Here is a 16,423-nt window from a genome sequence, read left to right as displayed (position 1 = left end):
TATTTCAATTCAAGATTATTACGCCTCCTCAATTGAAATCCAGAATTACTGGATGGGGTGATTTATAGATGACTATGATTTATGCCGCCTTTGACAAAACAAGCATTTGCCACCCCTTGCTTAAAAAATATATGTACATTTATCAAAATTTGCCGCCCAGTTTTCTGCATATATTCCCGTTCAAAGTATTTTCTCTTTTACCTTATACTATGTACGGCGATACTGCTCAAAGGGAGATCTTTGATGATTTTATTAAAACATTTGAGGATTAGTTCATATTTGTAGTGGTTGGTTGATTCTACGAGACTTGTGATTATGAATGGAGCACAGAAATAAGGTTTTTTGATTCTTCTTGATGCATTTGACATTTAATGTGGTTTAAACTTCTTGTCACTTCTGTCGGATTGACACCACTCAACTTTGTATGTGGTCAGAAGATATTTTGTGTCTTAATTTGAAGAGATTCGTGACTGTCACTGTTTGATCTTACATTCTATTATCAGTCTTCTTGTCTTTATAAATAGTATATTGAGAAGAATGAAAAATAATGATCTCAAATCAAAATGAGTCCACAAATTAAAAAATACTTCAATACTTAAAGACATGAAAGATATTGCAAAACTAAACAAAGTACAGAGGAACCTCGCTTAACAAAATGGCTCACAAAATGAGAAGAGAAGTCCTGTGCACACTTATTATGTGTATTTTTGTATATATTAACCATCTTCGACTATCTTTGTTTAAAGCGGACTATACTTGCAAATATAATTTCTACTGTATTATTTAAATAAGCTTAATTACAAAATATTTAGATAAATATGTCCTTTTATTTAAGCGCGACAAATGCAAGTGTTGCCATTTGGTATAAAATGTAGCGTCAAACTTCTTTGTAGTTTATATTCATATAAATAATTTCAGAGCATATAAATATTTCTATAGAATTCAATGAATGTTTCAAGGCGATCAAATATTTATTATAAAACTTCATAATTTTGATTGTAATTTTTAGCCCTGAGCCCTCAGGTTCATTACATTCTTTATTTCTTTACAGAATGATAAATTATATTTCATTTTTTTCGTAACTCAATACATTTTTTATAAAAGTATATTATTAAATTGCATGTGAGAAGGTTAAACAAATGTCTACTTTATTAAAAAGTATGAATCTTAAAATTGATTTTATTTATGTAATAATAACATTAGTTTGAAATCAATGACATGAGCTTAAATTCATTTAGAATTATAAAATACAAAATTCAATCCCAAATCCGCGCGTTTTACTATCACACCTTCTTGACGATCTGGACGACATCTTCGTCGCACAAGAGGTGATCTTTACCAACCTTCTGAGGTTGATGTTTTACCGATGTACCCCATACAAGGGCATATTTGAATTCTTTCGCAATGGTTCTGTGCAGTTTGTTGCAGAAATCTTCGATGCTGGTGTGTTCAGAATGCAAGACAATTGGTGAATTGTAGTCAGGAAGTTGTCCTTTAGGCTTAGTGTAAATTCTAACAAGTTTCAAATAGTCCCACATCTTTTCAAGCAAATCATCAAAGTTCCATCTATGATGAGCGGAAATCGGTACACAATGAGGGATTTGATAAATAACATCCAGTTCTTCGATACTAATTTGATCTGAAAAAGTTTGAATTAAAATTGATATATATGGTAATTAATAATTTAACCACATACCGATCTTGTTCAGTAGATAAATGCATGGGACGTAAATACGATTTCCTTCAATTACGTCAATCAAGTCATCGCTGGTAGCATCGTAACGCAAAGTAATGTCAGCATTGTGAATTTTGTATTCAGACAGAATGCTTTTAACAGTATCCAAGTCCAATTCAGATTGTGGTACCATGACGTTCAAATTGATACCTCCTTTATCCTTTTTCCTGAAATTGATGTTTGGTGGCTGCTTGTTCAATCTCAAGCCAAATCCTTCCAACTCATGCTCTATGAGTTTCTTATGTCCAAGTGGTTTTAAAACATCCAAGACCATAAAAATTAAACTACAGGTTCTTGCAACAGCAATTACCTGTCTACCTCTACCTTTACCATCTTTAGCACCCTCAATGATACCAGGCAAATCCAGCAGCTAAAATAATAGCATTAGTAAAAACATCTCATGTACTATTAGAATAACAAAAAAACCTGGATTTTAGCACCCTTATATTTAATACACCCAGGGACGGTTGTCAAAGTGGTAAACTCGTATGCTGCTACTTCAGAGTATACACCAGCTAAAGTACTCAGCAGAGTTGATTTTCCTACAGATGGGAAACCCACAAATCCTACTCGGGCATCACCAGTTTTGGCTACATCAAAACCCTCTCCAGTACCACCGCCACCCCCTTTGGGGGTGATGAGCTCTCGTCTGAGCTTAGCCAACCGAGCTTTCAGTAAACCCAAATGGCCAGCTGTGGCTTTATTCCTTTGGGTCCTTGCCATCTACAAAATTATAGGTTAAGCCATAATCGGCGACACAAAATATGATCAAAAACTTACTTCGCTTTCGATAGTCGCAATTTTCTCTAGTATCGTACTCATCTTGAATCACTTGTTCTCACTTCACCTATAAATTATAATGTTTACTTTTGTAATTTTTGAATTAATATCAAAAATGTGTTATGAAATTGCCTGACAACTCGCATGTGGCTGACAGGAATAGAAAGCATTGGTGAGCAGCGTGTCATACTAAAGTGACAATATAAAGCGCGGCAATTTTAAAATTAGTGACATTTTTGGGAAGAAAATTTTCTTGAATAGAAATTAAATTCATAACTGCTTTTTTACCTATATTAAATATTGTAGCATTATAAATTCTATTAATTATAAATATTATAAAAAAAATGAAAATGTATACAGTAAACCCTCGTTTACGTTCTTTTGACTACAGTTGGTACCGTGATACCAATATGCAGTCAAGCCTTAACGCGATCAAATTTTGACTCCCTAATGTAGAAATATTAAAACACAGAAATATGTTTTAATATTTTAAGCGGCGAATAATTTTGAGATATTAACCATCAACAATTTCAATTTGAATGATATAAACGAGGACTAGATTCGGGAAATGCATTAGTTTTAAGCTGACTTCTTAAAACGTGGTATCAATAGTGTTATAGGATTGACTGTATTTAACATATAGTCTATAGGACCACTAATACAATCAAGTATAATCAAATGCATATATGAAAACATAATGCCAATATATTTATGAACTTTTATATCACGCAGCAGAATTAATTATACTAAGAAGATACATTAATTCTACACATATTATTTATCAATTAAAATACATATTTAACTTATAGTAGAGATAATATTTAATTTATTGTTTACCATATATTTACTTTTTGAACATTAATTTATTATTTACAATATTTTTTTAAAGTTTACCTATATGCGATTTTTACTTATAAACATATTATATTCAATTTCAAGTATATTTGTTTGAAAATTGGTTTTGAATACAATAAACTAATGAATAAATTATAAATAAAATGTATTATACATATTTCCATGCAAAGGGCTATTGACCGCAGTCTTTTCTCCATCTGTAATTTCTTGGTTAAATTAAAATAGGGTCAATATCATTATGCATTTTTAATTTATAAGTAAGGTTTTATTATCTATAAAATATATATATATATATTTATAAGCAGATCAGAAAGACCTCCAGAGTCTAGACATTTATAACAAATAATTGTTTTTTTATTTAGATATGTTTTTTATTTGTTTATACGGGATTGTTACAATAAATATGATTACATATCAATTTATAAATGTTTTATATATATAATGCATATTATTATTACATAGTTGTGTTGTTAAAATTGAGTTAAAATAGATTAATTTCCTACGTTTATTGATCTCAATGTATTTTAATTAACTGATATTGTGTAGTAAATCATCCTTCGTGCGGACATTTTTGCTGTCGTATCGTGGTGATAAATCATTCGCAGTAGAAAATACAAATGTGGGGACATTTGGTGTTATTCCAAATTAGAAAATTGTCTTGACAATGGTTGGAGCTGCAATCACGTCCTCGGCATTATTAATTTCCTTTTGAGCAGACAACGCAGACAAACGGAATATTTCTGAACAAGTATTTGTATACACCGAGGGCGAGAGAGACAGCAAAGATTCATTATTTATTTGCAGCAATTTCATGAATTTGATGTTTCAGCGTTTTGCAACAAAAGATCACCGCTTATCCTATTGAAAGTGGACAAACGCAAACGAAAAAGAAGAGACCGTTACACAATTGGCCAATGGCCATAACAATTTGTATAGGAAAGTTCTGGAGCGCACATAATCCACTTACGATTCCCCCCCAATTATTTACAACAATAAATTATTCACTTTAACATCAATTTAGCATAAAGGTATAAAAGGATTGTAGCAAAGCTCAATCTACGTCAGTTGCGTTATGCAAATGTTAAAGTTAGCTTATAATAATAATAAATAAATAGTTGATAATTCTTCGAAATAGTGAAAATGATTAGGGAGTTGACGTTGGTGTTACTAATTGGACTTTCTTGTGGAAAGCCCGTGAGTAAAACGACCAGTTTACATGCTGCTTATCCCACGATTTCTACTCCCCTTGGGGACATCCAAGGTGCGAGTATGACCTCAAGAGAAGGAAAATATCTCATTGCATTCAGGGGAATCCGATACGCCAAGGCTCCTTTAGATGAGCTGAGATTTAAGCCTCCGGTTGATCCTGAAAAATGGGAAGGCGTTTATAATGCTACTCAAGACGGAATCGCCTGTTCCCAACCAGATATTCCAAATTCGGGAGAAGATTGTCTACTCCTTAACGTCTACAGTCCTAAAGTATAATATTACTCTTATTAATAATACTATAATTATAACGAAATAACTATTTAAAGGTGCCTAAAGGGAACGATAGTCCGAAAAAACCTGTGTTGGTATTCTTCCATGCAGGTGATTTCACTGATCAATCATCCATAAGCAGTTTGTTAGGTCCCCAATATCTGCTTGACCAGGATTTAGTTTTGGTCACGGCAAACTATAGGCTTGGTATATTCGGATTCATCAATACAGGAGATAAAGAAGCGACTGGTAATTACGGCTTATTGGATCAACTGGAAGCTCTAAAATGGGTGAAAGCAAACATTGCTGCATTTGGTGGAAATCCGGATAGTGTCACAATTGCTGGTTCAGGATCAGGTGGTTTCAGCGTTTCATTACATTTAGTTTCACCATTATCTAAAGGTTATATAAATCATTTTTCTATGATCTTAATAATAACTATTTTATTTTTGTATTAAGGTTTATATCACAAAGCGATTATCGCAAGTGGCTCAGCGTATGGCAACATTCCCATTCTTAATAATCAGCTCAATTTAGTTAAGAAGGTTGCAAAAAAGTTGAGTTGTGCCGTTGAGAATAACGCAGATATGATGAAATGTCTGAAAGAGAAACCTGCCAAGGATCTTGCTGCAACCAATTCCGAATTAAGAGTAAAATTTAATGATAAAAATGAATTTCATAAAATATAAGTTGTTGTTATTTTAGGAAATTGTAAAAGATCCTCATTATACGTGGCTTCCAACAATCGAACAAGATTTTGGGCAAAATCGCTTTTTGACTATGCATCCACTAAGTCTGCTCAACCATGGACAAGTTGCGAATGTGCCAATAATGATTGCACAAACTAATGATGAATTTGGATTCAAAGCTTTCAGTAATTACAAAATGAACATAATTGAAATAACATTAAACGTTGATATTTTTTAGATGTTATCTTGAATGAAACGTTATTGCAAGAATACGACAAAAACTTCGAAAAAATGGCGCCTATTTCCTTCATTTACGAAAGAGATACCGACAATTCTAAGGTGATTTCGAAAGCACTGAGGACCTTTTACTGGGAAAGCGGGAAAATTGATAACACGACTTTACCTAAAATCGCCGAAGTAAATATAATCTTTTTTTTTTGCACTTATGAGAATTTACTTCTATTTTTTTTATCAGATATACTCGGATGCCCTTGCAGGTTTTGCAGTTAACAGAGCCGCAAATATTTTATCAGAAAAAGTTAACGAATCAGTATATTATTACAAATTTAACTTTAAAGGAAAGTTAAGTAATTATTATTTACCTGATACCAACAACACTTCTCCATATGGTACGTTTAATTAATTAATTTAATCTATAATCAATATGTCTTTTTGTAGGAGTTGTGCATGGTGATGATTTAATTTATTTGTTCCACAACAACAAATTTACTGATTTCAAAGAAAACGATCCGGAAACGACGAATTTACAGAAGATGGTTATGATTTGGGGAAATTTCGTTACTTCTGGGTATGTTTCTTTTAATATTTTATTATATTGTTTTGTTAATAATGTATTTTTGTAGCAAACCAATACCAACAGTCACTGATATCTTAGATAATGTAAAGTGGGAGCCTTATACCACGAAGAACAAGAAGTATATGGATATTGGGAATAAGATGGTCATGCATGAGAACCTGAATGAGAAAAGGTACGCCGAATGGGCGAAGCTGTTCCCTCTTAACAAACACTCAGCTGCTCACTCCGGCTGAATTTGGAACAAATATAAATTGCTAAAACGAATCTGTAAATTAATGTATGATAAATATTTAGATATAGGTCGGCAATAAAGAAAATGACAAAAAAAATAAATGTTGAAGGTTTAAGAAAAGGAATGTTATTTCTTGTTTTATTTATAACACTTTCGTATAAAATAACTTTATATTATTACTTTTCTTATATAATTATTAACTACATAAGTTCAATCATATTCTAATATTAAAAAAATAGTCCTTGCCACAAAATAGTCATTCTTTTAATGAATAATTTGTAACAATTGTAGTAGAATTATTAATATTTCAAGTATACACATTCTGTAAATATATAACAATGATGATATCGTCACAGCAGTTATTTATTTCGATAATGATAATAAATATTAGATTTTTTTTCGTATTTTTCCATGCTGGTTTCTTGTATACAACAATGACAAAATAGAAAATATTCCTGAAATTTTATTTAGATAATGTCTATACTATATAATTTTAGTATATGCAAAATTAAAGTACACGTTCTTTATACGGGTTTCTTTAATTCTGGCACTTTTTCGATTTACGGCCCAGCATATTTTGTTAAACGGCCAAAAATAAATCTAAATAAATGTTTATATCAAAATAATTGATTTGTTATATGGCTCTACGGTCAACTTTTCCGGAATGTATCTAGGCCGTAAAATGAGATATGGGTCTATTTTAATTAGAATTTTTTGTAAGAAGTACTCATAATATTACAAATACAATGAAATTAAATTATTTTGTAAATATTCAAATTATTATTTATTTTTTACAATTAATAATAATTTATTTATTTTATATATTAATAGGCTGACCAAAGGGCTAACGACCGAGGTCTTTCCGCCCGTGAACATAAATTGTCTCATAAAGTTAACTAACAATATTGTTTTCATTTAAATGTACTTAGATAATTTTGTAATAAATATAAAGCGGCAATAAATAAATAATTTTTATAATAATTAATATAATTATAAAAAAATATTGGTTATAACTGTTTATTTCAGTTAATACGATTCTATCAAATAAGAAAAAATAGATATGTTTACTTGTGATTAATTATTAGATTATTTGTAATTCAATCTTATAATATAATTTACAATAGTTTTATAATTTTTCTCTTGAATCTATAATGTCAGAAAATATGGTATACATTTGAAATCTTAGATTATCTAGTGTTTCGACAGCAACAGTCAATACTCATTATATTGGTATTATTTACATTGATAGCTAAATAACCTAACATATTTGAAAGTCGTTGCTTTTGAGTTAAGTTGGTATTTGAAGACCAAAAATTATTTTTTTTAAGAAAAGTATAAAGGATGGTAAAAAAGTTAACAGGATGGTAAAATTCCAATAAAATTTCTCATATAAATAAGGTAAAACTTCGTCGTGGGGGTCAATTTACTGAAAAATATATATGTTCAGAAGAAGCATTAAACAAAGCTAAATCTAACTTTAACTAAATTTGGATTACACTAAAATTATTTGTATTTAGTTATATCGTGATAATAAAATGAATTTAATAGTTTTTTACATTTAATTTTAGTTTTATTTGATTTTTTCGCAAAAAAATATTCAAATGTATACCATATTTTTGGACAGAGGGAGCAATATATATTTGTCAGAAAATGACAAGACAATTATCTGTCATTATATATATATATATAAATTAATGCACATAAATATGACAATAGAAGTAAAAATATTATGTTAATGCTCGATTGATATCAATGTACGTTCTTTCGGATATTTGTACGTGAGTTCGGTCAGAAGGATGTAAATAACAATGTACGTATTATCAAAAGTTTGTTAAGTAAGTACTATTCATTTATTGAGCTGAATTTGCATAGCGCATATTCTTCAATGGCAATCGAAATTCCGACTATTTCGAACGTCGGGATTTCGATAAAACATATGTAAAATATTTAAAATATAACAAATTATATATATTAAAAAAAGTTAAGTGTGTATTAAATGAATTTCAGGAATTGATGATAATTGAAAAATAAATTTTATAAAACACATTTTTAACTGTATATATTGTAATTCAAACATTGTTCAAATGCTTGTGGTAAACAAAATTGAAAATAAAATAAGCTGCCCAGTTTTGATGAAGTATCCTTGGTAACGGCTATGGTAGGGGCGAGGAATATCGAACAAATGCACGCGGGGCGCTTTGTTTGTATTGTCGCGCAAACGATGTCAGTTTGATCAGTTTTCAATTTGGCTGGAGCACCCTTTCTCATTCGTAGTGATTATCATCAAAAATTCATAATTATGCCAGACGTCATGAGGCAGGATCCCACTCTCGACATCGATTTAAGATTACAAGGAGATAAAGTAAGGAAGGCCGAACAAGAGAAAAGCCGTACCAAAATTAATTACTTTCCCTTCAAATGATTGATTTTTGCGGCATATCCATATTAATAAAAGATTTCAAACGATTAATCACCAATTTTTATACGAGATTAATGGTCGCCCTGCTTTGTATTAGATCAGGTTGGAGTCGAGGCCTTCGTCGCGAGGGAGCTCCGCCTCATCTAAATCTGCCTACTTGGTTCAAGGCCCTTCGAGGCCTCTCTCAGCCGTCCCCAATTTGACTCTCTACGAAGACAAGGTACGGAGAATAATATGTCAATCAAACGAGCGGCAAATTGATGTGAAATTTCCAATTTTTCAGAGAGATTACGAAACGATAAGATCCCATCGACCCTATTCAGCAGACAATGCGAGAGAATGCGAAAATAAATTGAGCTCTAATTCGAGTTTGGAAAGTATTTCAGGTATCGAACAATCTAAACTTTATAAATTTTTACATGTATTAACATAATTTACTTTACAGAAATAGATAAAGATTTACCATCCACCGAGTTGTTGCGTTCGTTGATATCCGAACCTATTGTATCTTGGAGGGATGGTATGAAACATGTCCACAGAATAAAAAATACGAAACCATCTTCATCGGATCTACAACCAGGTTTAAAATCGAAACCACCAATTCCACCAAAAAAGGTAACACTGGAAGAATATAATGGACAAGAGCCCTCTAAGTACCATAATTGGTTAGATGAAAGCCTCATTGCTGAACAAAGAACAGATGCTATTTTGGATAAACTAAAGTTAGAAAATATTGAGGGTATTATTGATTACTATGAAGATGAAAGCATTGTTTCAAAAAATAGTCCAAAATATTCTACTGGATTTACAGTAAAATTTAATACTGGCGGAATAGATTACTCCAAAAGTAATATAGCAAGTAATATTGTTACTAATTTCTCTCCAGAAAATGTAAATTATTCTGAAGATTCGGGCATTTGTAGCCCTGAGAACGACAAAGAATCACTGAATACATCAGATCACGGCGGTCTTTCAAAAATAGGATCAAAGGATAAAGCGATTAAAAACATAAGCGCGCGACAAGAATGCATGAATATTAAAACAAAAGCTGAAAAGGATTGCGGTAGTAAATTCACACCGAGAAGTGCAAAATCTGATTACCAATCTGAAATCAAGGATAATATTTTGAAACATAAAAAGCAAGAGAATTGCAAGTCCGATGATGTGAAAGCAATCGAAAGGATAAAAAAAAAGAAAAATGAGTTGAGTTTCGTTCGTTTTGTCGGAGAAAGTGATAAGACACTTAATTTCGAAGCAAGTGGAAAGTCTAAGGTTAAACAATGTAAGAAGAAAGAGCCGAAAGTAAAATTTATTTCGACTTTAGTTAGAAGCGAAGTTGATTTTGAAAATGAGAGGGATGATGGTAAGGAATCCGAGACTTGGGTTGCTCAAACAAGTGAGTCGGAGGATTCGGTTGGAACATCGGAAAAGGATGATGCTTCAAGTTATGATGAGATTGCTGATATTTTGGAAGTGCTGGAAGCTGAAAGTAAAAAATCTCGTAAGATTTGTTATTTACGTAATTAATTATTTATTTATCATAACTTTTTTGTTTCTTTTAGAAAGTAATATAGAATGTATGAAGAATATATTAACTGAGGAATTAAGTGCAACCATCAACACTGTGAACATAAAACCGTTAGAAAAAGTACAAGCTTCTAAAATTGATGAGGTTCCAAATCAAGTGAAGCAGAGTGGAAAATCTGCGAATTTTAAGTGAGTAATTTACAATATTATATTAAAATATTTTATAACTATAAATCATGCAGGGATATCCTATGCTTCCTGGATGAAGTTGAGAAAAGCAGCTCAGATTCAATATGCAACGCCAAGCATAGATTATCTTTGGCAACGGAGATGATCGACGGTATAAGATTAGACACAATCCCAAAGTAACCTTTATTATTATGTAACTGTATACGATTTAAAATATTGTATATTTTAGGGCAGATGATTTATTGCTCCTTAATTCAGAAGAATTATCGAATCAAATAATAGACTTGAATTTAAGATTGAAGGAAAAGTCATCCTCAATTAAGATGCTTCAAGATGAATTGTCAGCGGTCAGAGAGCAAGCTATTAAAACTACTAAACAGACTGATACACTTATAAAGGATAAGCTTAAGACTCAAAAGGATGAAACCGATGGTATTATAAGGAGGCATCAAAAATTTATTGATCAATTGATCGTTGATAAAAAGTCTTTGAATGAAAAATGTGAAAGCTTGGTGCGCGAAATGAAGGCTTTGGAAGATAAATTTGGGGCAAATATGAGAGCTGCTGAACATAGACATCAAGTTGAGTTGCAGAAGGTGAAGGAAATGCAAGTGGCTGGGGAGAAGATCAGAAGAGAAAGATGGTTGGATTCAAAAACTCAAAAAATTAAGGTAATTATATTTTGTATTAATAATTTATAAGTCAAGATTAAATATTTTTTTAGTAGAAAAGATATTATAATATTATGATTTAATCACGAGGATTTGCATATTCATTCAGTTTTTGATGATCTATTATTTCAACTATTGTAAATTGTAGGAAATGACTGTAAAAAGTATCGAGCCTGAATTGCAATCAATGACTGTACGACATCAGCAAGAATTAGCAGATTTACGATCATTGCATAAACGCGAGATCGAAGACATTGAACTGAAGAACGCAAGAAAAATGCAGCAGCAGTGTGAAGTATTGAGACAACAACTTACTGAAGAAAGGGAGAAAGCATTGGCCCACGAACGAGAAGTAATTCGATTGAGATACGAATCATTGGTCGAGTCGGAGGAGAAAGGTTATCAGGAGCAAAGAAAAAGATTACTCCATGAGCACTCAAACAGGTTGAAGGAATGCGAAGCGAGGGAGGCAGCTGCCGTTACCGAAAAGGAAAGGGCCATTAAACAAACAAAAGAAGAGTACGAAGATAAATTACAAGTAAATATATTTAACAAGTTGAGTGGTGTATTTATTAATTACGTTGTTAATTGACAAGGGAGTGATTAGAAGGCACGAAGGAGAAGTGAAGATGCTGAAGGAGACGACCGAGATGGAGATGGAAACTTGGAGGAGTAACTTAAGGAAACAGCAGGAATGTCAGATAGCTAATAGGGAGCAAAGTATTCGGGAGAATTGCAGGAGGGAACGGGATAAAGAGATCGAGGCTGTTATTGAGCGGCTGGAAGCGGAGGCAAGTGACAATAGAAACCAATTGGAAATTGCAACGGAGAATAGGATCAGGTAAAATTGAGTTTTCATCAATAATTTGATGGGGAAATAAGGAAACGTAGCCGAATTTGATCCATTTTTAATAAAAAAAAAGAAAAAGTAAAAATATCACATTTTTACTATTTATAAATTCAAAATAATATAATTTATTTAAAAAAATCTACTCAGAATGAAAATGAAATATACGCTCTGGGTCTAATCAAAGCAACTAGTTTTCCAAGATGGAACTTTTATTAGTATAATTGAAGCAAAAGTACTTTTTACTATTTGCAGATACAAATATGCTAATTTTCGGCTGTTAAGTTTAAAATAAAATTATTTTTTTCTGTAATTAATTTGTATTTACAGGAAATACGTGTTATTACAACAACCTTCTGGTTTTTCTTCTAAAAATTGAATACAAGTTAACGAAATTATACCGGTCCAATAATGTTCTTAACTTGTAGTCAATTTTTTCAAATATTTCATATATTAACATTTCACTCAAATATGGAAATGTATTACTAGGAATATAATGACATAATTTGCTATTTGATACAAATTCTGTATATAGTTTAAGTTGTAATAGTGGTTCAATCTAGGAGCCGGTCCTAATTCGGAAACTGTTCCTTATATTTGTAATATCCGTTCTGAACAACATTCTTCTATATTTTAGAAGGTTGAAGGAAAAGTTTGAGAAGGAGATTGGAGATCTAGAATCGTCAGAGGCCGAGTCAAAAGCTAAATACGCGGAAACCAAAGGAAAACTGTTAGAAACAGAGGATATCGTTATCGGCTTGAAAGGCAACGTGAAACACTTGGAAATTCGACTGGTTGATATCCAGGATGTAAGTATTTTGTTTCCTGTTACCAGTCAATTTAGTAAGAGTAATTGAATATCCTGTTCTCAGCACACTTGAGAATACTAACAGCAACGAAAAAGAGAACGATGTTAATTCTATTTCTTTTCATGTAATCCCATTTTATTTTTCTATCTCTTTTTTTACAGTTGTATGAGAAATTGTGTAGCGAAAAAAGCACAATGCGCGAAGGTCTGCGGGAGGAAATGAGGGGCGAGATTTCCAGTTTGCAGCAGGAAATAGAAAGAATTAAGAATGACAGAGACGCAGAGCTTCAGCAAGTATATGCCAGGTATTGCCGAGATTATTATAAAAGTGGGGATCGGGTGAAATTAAAGAAAGTTAAATTTCGCGAAACGAAAACTTCATGTTAATTATCGTATTCTTTTTGTTACGTTGACAAAAAAAAACAAATTTGAATATTAATTTCCTTTGGTAATTAGAATTCATTAATTCATGCTGCTTACTTGAATTGGTCAAAAGCAATTTTTATTTGTTACGAAAGTACTCTATTTTTAATAAATTTTATTTCAAAGTGAAAAGTTCTAAAGTAAATCAATTGAGTTTAAGACAAATAAGTTCTCAATTTACGAAATCTCATTTACTAAAAGATTAATTGAAAAATATTTTCTAAATGTACAAAATTGGAGTTTGCGAAAGTTTGTAAATGTGAAACCTGAATTCTGTTCTCAATTTAAGTAATTGCTTTTTTAGAAAATATTTATGGATTTTGTATGTCCAATTTACGTTGGCAAAAAAACATATTTAAATTTTAATTTCCTCTGGTAATTATTATTCATTCATTTAAGCTGCTTAGTTGAATTGTTAATTTTTAAAACGTAATTTTTATTTTTCCCCTTATTAAAAATTTAGGAATTCCATTTCCTTGTTAAAAGTATTACGAACGTACACAAATTTGTTTTATGAAAAATGTGTTCTTACTCAACAAAATAGCGCTTTACGAAATTATTTCAAAAAGAAGAAAATGCAGTTTAATTATTATATAATAATACTACATTTTCATTATTTTCAGTAAAAGCATTATGACAATTATTAAAACCATTATTAATTGATGATTACTAGTTAAATTCAATATAAATTAATTAGTAATTGAATAAAAAAAATATTTTTTGCAGGGTAAAAGTTGCTGTTGCTAGGAAAGATGAGATGTTTTGCGAATTGAGTCGGGATCATGGGGCATTGAAAGAGAAATGCAAATATTTGGAAAGTCTTCTAGAGCAGCAGAGGAAGGAGTATTTGATAAAATGAAGTACTGAATCTACGGCAGGAATAATTGTGTGTTTTGTTTGTGCATTTTGTTGGTGTGGGTTTTCTATTGATTGAAATACGTTTAGACTATTTTTATACTTATATATTTTACTTTTACTTAAATATATTTACTATTTAATTAAAATACATTTTCATTATTCCCAATAACATGTTTATGATATAAAAAAAAGTTATATAATTGTAACAAATTATTTATTTTACGTTTTAATTTATTGGAATTAGTAAAAAAAATATTCATGAAACTGTTTCAATAATTATTATATAAAAAGTATTAAATTATGTAATAACGTAGAAAGTTTTCCTACATATTTCTTAATTTATTATTTATAATTATTTTTATAGTCCAACAGAATAAAACATAATAAAAATTTTAAAAAACATGTACGTTACATATTTGTGCATTAAATCAATTGAGTATGTGGCTTCGACAATATGTTGGATATATTAATGATTTTATTATTTTAGTCACTAATATTTCAGAAACTTAAAACTTTAAATGCGAAAAAATCAATGTTATGATAAAAGAACATCATATATAAGAGAGATACAATAGTTTTGAAGTTAATCTTATAAGATAGTAACTATCAGACAGATACTCGTTACTTTACATATTCTATGGAACAATACATTCTATGGTGCTGGTAATCGTTTTGTCAATATCCCGGACTGTTTGAAACCGGACTAATTGAGGAACTGTACACATACAAAGTGCAAAAATGGACTTGACTGTATACAGAAAAGAAATAAACGATCTTTTATGAATAAAATATAATTTTGTATACTCATTTTTTTAAATTTATTTATATTGTCTCAACTAAAATTTTCAAACCGGCTTGATCGGAGCCGCACAATCCGCACAAGTATTGTTGTAGTATATTTTATATTGTAACACAAATATCCAACTTAATCATTAAAGTTATTAACCCTGCGTTAGTGATGTGGAAAAAAAATACACAGTTAGTGTTACCAAGGAAAATTTTACTTTGGCGGTCACAAATTTTAAATGTTTGTATTTTTAATAAGCAATCATGCGTGCTTCCATACTCATTACTAAATAAAGAAAAAAACTGATAAAGATGAATCATCTAAGTTAGTTTAGTATATATTTAAATGAATATGGATAACTTGATCTCCTAATGAACTATTTTGGACTAATGTCATAGAGAAGGACAAAACTTCGGTTTCCATAATAAACTTTAGGTTTTTCTATAATTTGACAAACTACGTGAACGGTGGAAGATTTTTATAATATTTGATCTTTTTCTCTACGTTTATTTTATATAATTTGTGGTTCAATGAAATTCAGTTCCAAATAAAAAAAAATACAGCGTTCTGAAAAGATGCAGCTCAATTGGGTTATTCTTTATATAAACCTAAATATGTTTTTCTAAATATTTTAGATATTATTATATTGATTCTTGTTTTGTATAAACAATATTTATTTATTTATTTATTATAACCATATTTGCCGAATTTGAAAATTTTTGTTAAAACTCGTACATGTTAAAAATAAATGAATCTTACAGTAATTATTAAAAAAAAAATGTGTGTGCAGTATATATTTAACTTAAATATAGAACTTTAATCACTGCTATAATAAGCAAGTTGCATCATAATGCCTAGCATCGCATAAATAATGTTATATATTACAGAGGAGCAAACTCAACGAAATTATACGTACATTGAAATATTGTAAAATTTATGCAAGCTTTCAGAGATAAGCATCTACATTTGATCGATAACCAGCGAATTATATTCTACCGTAAAATTACGCGACTACACGACCTACTGAAAATAAATGGACCAGAACTTGGGGTACATTTTATGTCAACCACAATTTCACACAGTCCGATATCTTTTTATATAACATCTAAAATTGTCATAACGTAAAATAAGATATAGTAAACTTTCTGGAAGTACATAAAACGGGATAAGTATATATATTTAAATTGAGTTTCTGTAATTCAATTTATTATTCGAATAACACATAAAGGAAATTACTATATTTATCGCAGTAACGCGTAGTTTAATAAATTGTTATATTTAGAAGAAATCCGACATTATGTTTATTT

The 16,423-nt window shown here is 30.5% G+C and overlaps 4 protein-coding genes across 4 annotated transcripts; 3 read left to right on the top strand and 1 right to left on the bottom strand.

Moving 5' to 3' along the window:
• Positions 1–1,161: 1,161 nt before the first annotated feature.
• Positions 1,162–2,684, bottom strand: LOC108562563 (GTP-binding protein 128up). The gene is made up of 4 exons (XM_017920944.1): positions 2,516–2,684; positions 2,162–2,458; positions 1,697–2,105; positions 1,162–1,639 (listed from the first exon to the last, which is right to left on the bottom strand). Exons 1-4 carry the CDS (start codon positions 2,555–2,557, stop codon positions 1,284–1,286), a joined length of 1,104 nt encoding a protein of 367 aa, XP_017776433.1. The 5' UTR covers positions 2,558–2,684; the 3' UTR covers positions 1,162–1,283.
• Positions 2,685–4,421: 1,737 nt separating this feature from the next.
• LOC108562559 (esterase E4-like) lies at positions 4,422–6,688 on the top strand. Its single transcript, XM_017920940.1, has 8 exons — positions 4,422–4,849; positions 4,906–5,251; positions 5,309–5,499; positions 5,555–5,723; positions 5,777–5,955; positions 6,014–6,167; positions 6,217–6,346; positions 6,402–6,688. The coding sequence occupies exons 1-8, from the start codon at positions 4,511–4,513 to the stop codon at positions 6,586–6,588; spliced, it is 1,695 nt and encodes a 564-aa protein (XP_017776429.1). The 5' UTR covers positions 4,422–4,510; the 3' UTR covers positions 6,589–6,688.
• Positions 6,689–8,812: 2,124 nt separating this feature from the next.
• Positions 8,813–9,955, top strand: LOC108562547. The gene is made up of 5 exons (XM_017920930.1): positions 8,813–8,949; positions 9,104–9,226; positions 9,290–9,392; positions 9,452–9,853; positions 9,930–9,955. Exons 1-5 carry the CDS (start codon positions 8,887–8,889, stop codon positions 9,953–9,955), a joined length of 717 nt encoding a protein of 238 aa, XP_017776419.1. The 5' UTR covers positions 8,813–8,886.
• LOC108562558 (centrosomal protein of 131 kDa) lies at positions 9,779–14,384 on the top strand. The gene is made up of 9 exons (XM_017920939.1): positions 9,779–10,507; positions 10,569–10,722; positions 10,776–10,898; positions 10,952–11,393; positions 11,542–11,931; positions 11,990–12,234; positions 12,878–13,049; positions 13,211–13,353; positions 14,198–14,384. The coding sequence occupies exons 1-9, from the start codon at positions 10,036–10,038 to the stop codon at positions 14,328–14,330; spliced, it is 2,274 nt and encodes a 757-aa protein (XP_017776428.1). The 5' UTR covers positions 9,779–10,035; the 3' UTR covers positions 14,331–14,384.
• The last annotated feature ends 2,039 nt before the right edge of the window (positions 14,385–16,423 follow it).

Source organism: Nicrophorus vespilloides, unplaced genomic scaffold (genome assembly GCF_001412225.1).
Source record: "Nicrophorus vespilloides isolate i.1.1-1 unplaced genomic scaffold, Nicve_v1.0, whole genome shotgun sequence".
In the NCBI taxonomy this organism is placed as follows: Eukaryota; Metazoa; Arthropoda; class Insecta; order Coleoptera; family Silphidae; genus Nicrophorus; species Nicrophorus vespilloides.
The sequence above is the reverse complement of the archived record's forward strand: the minus strand, read 5'-3'. Positions and strand labels throughout refer to the sequence as shown.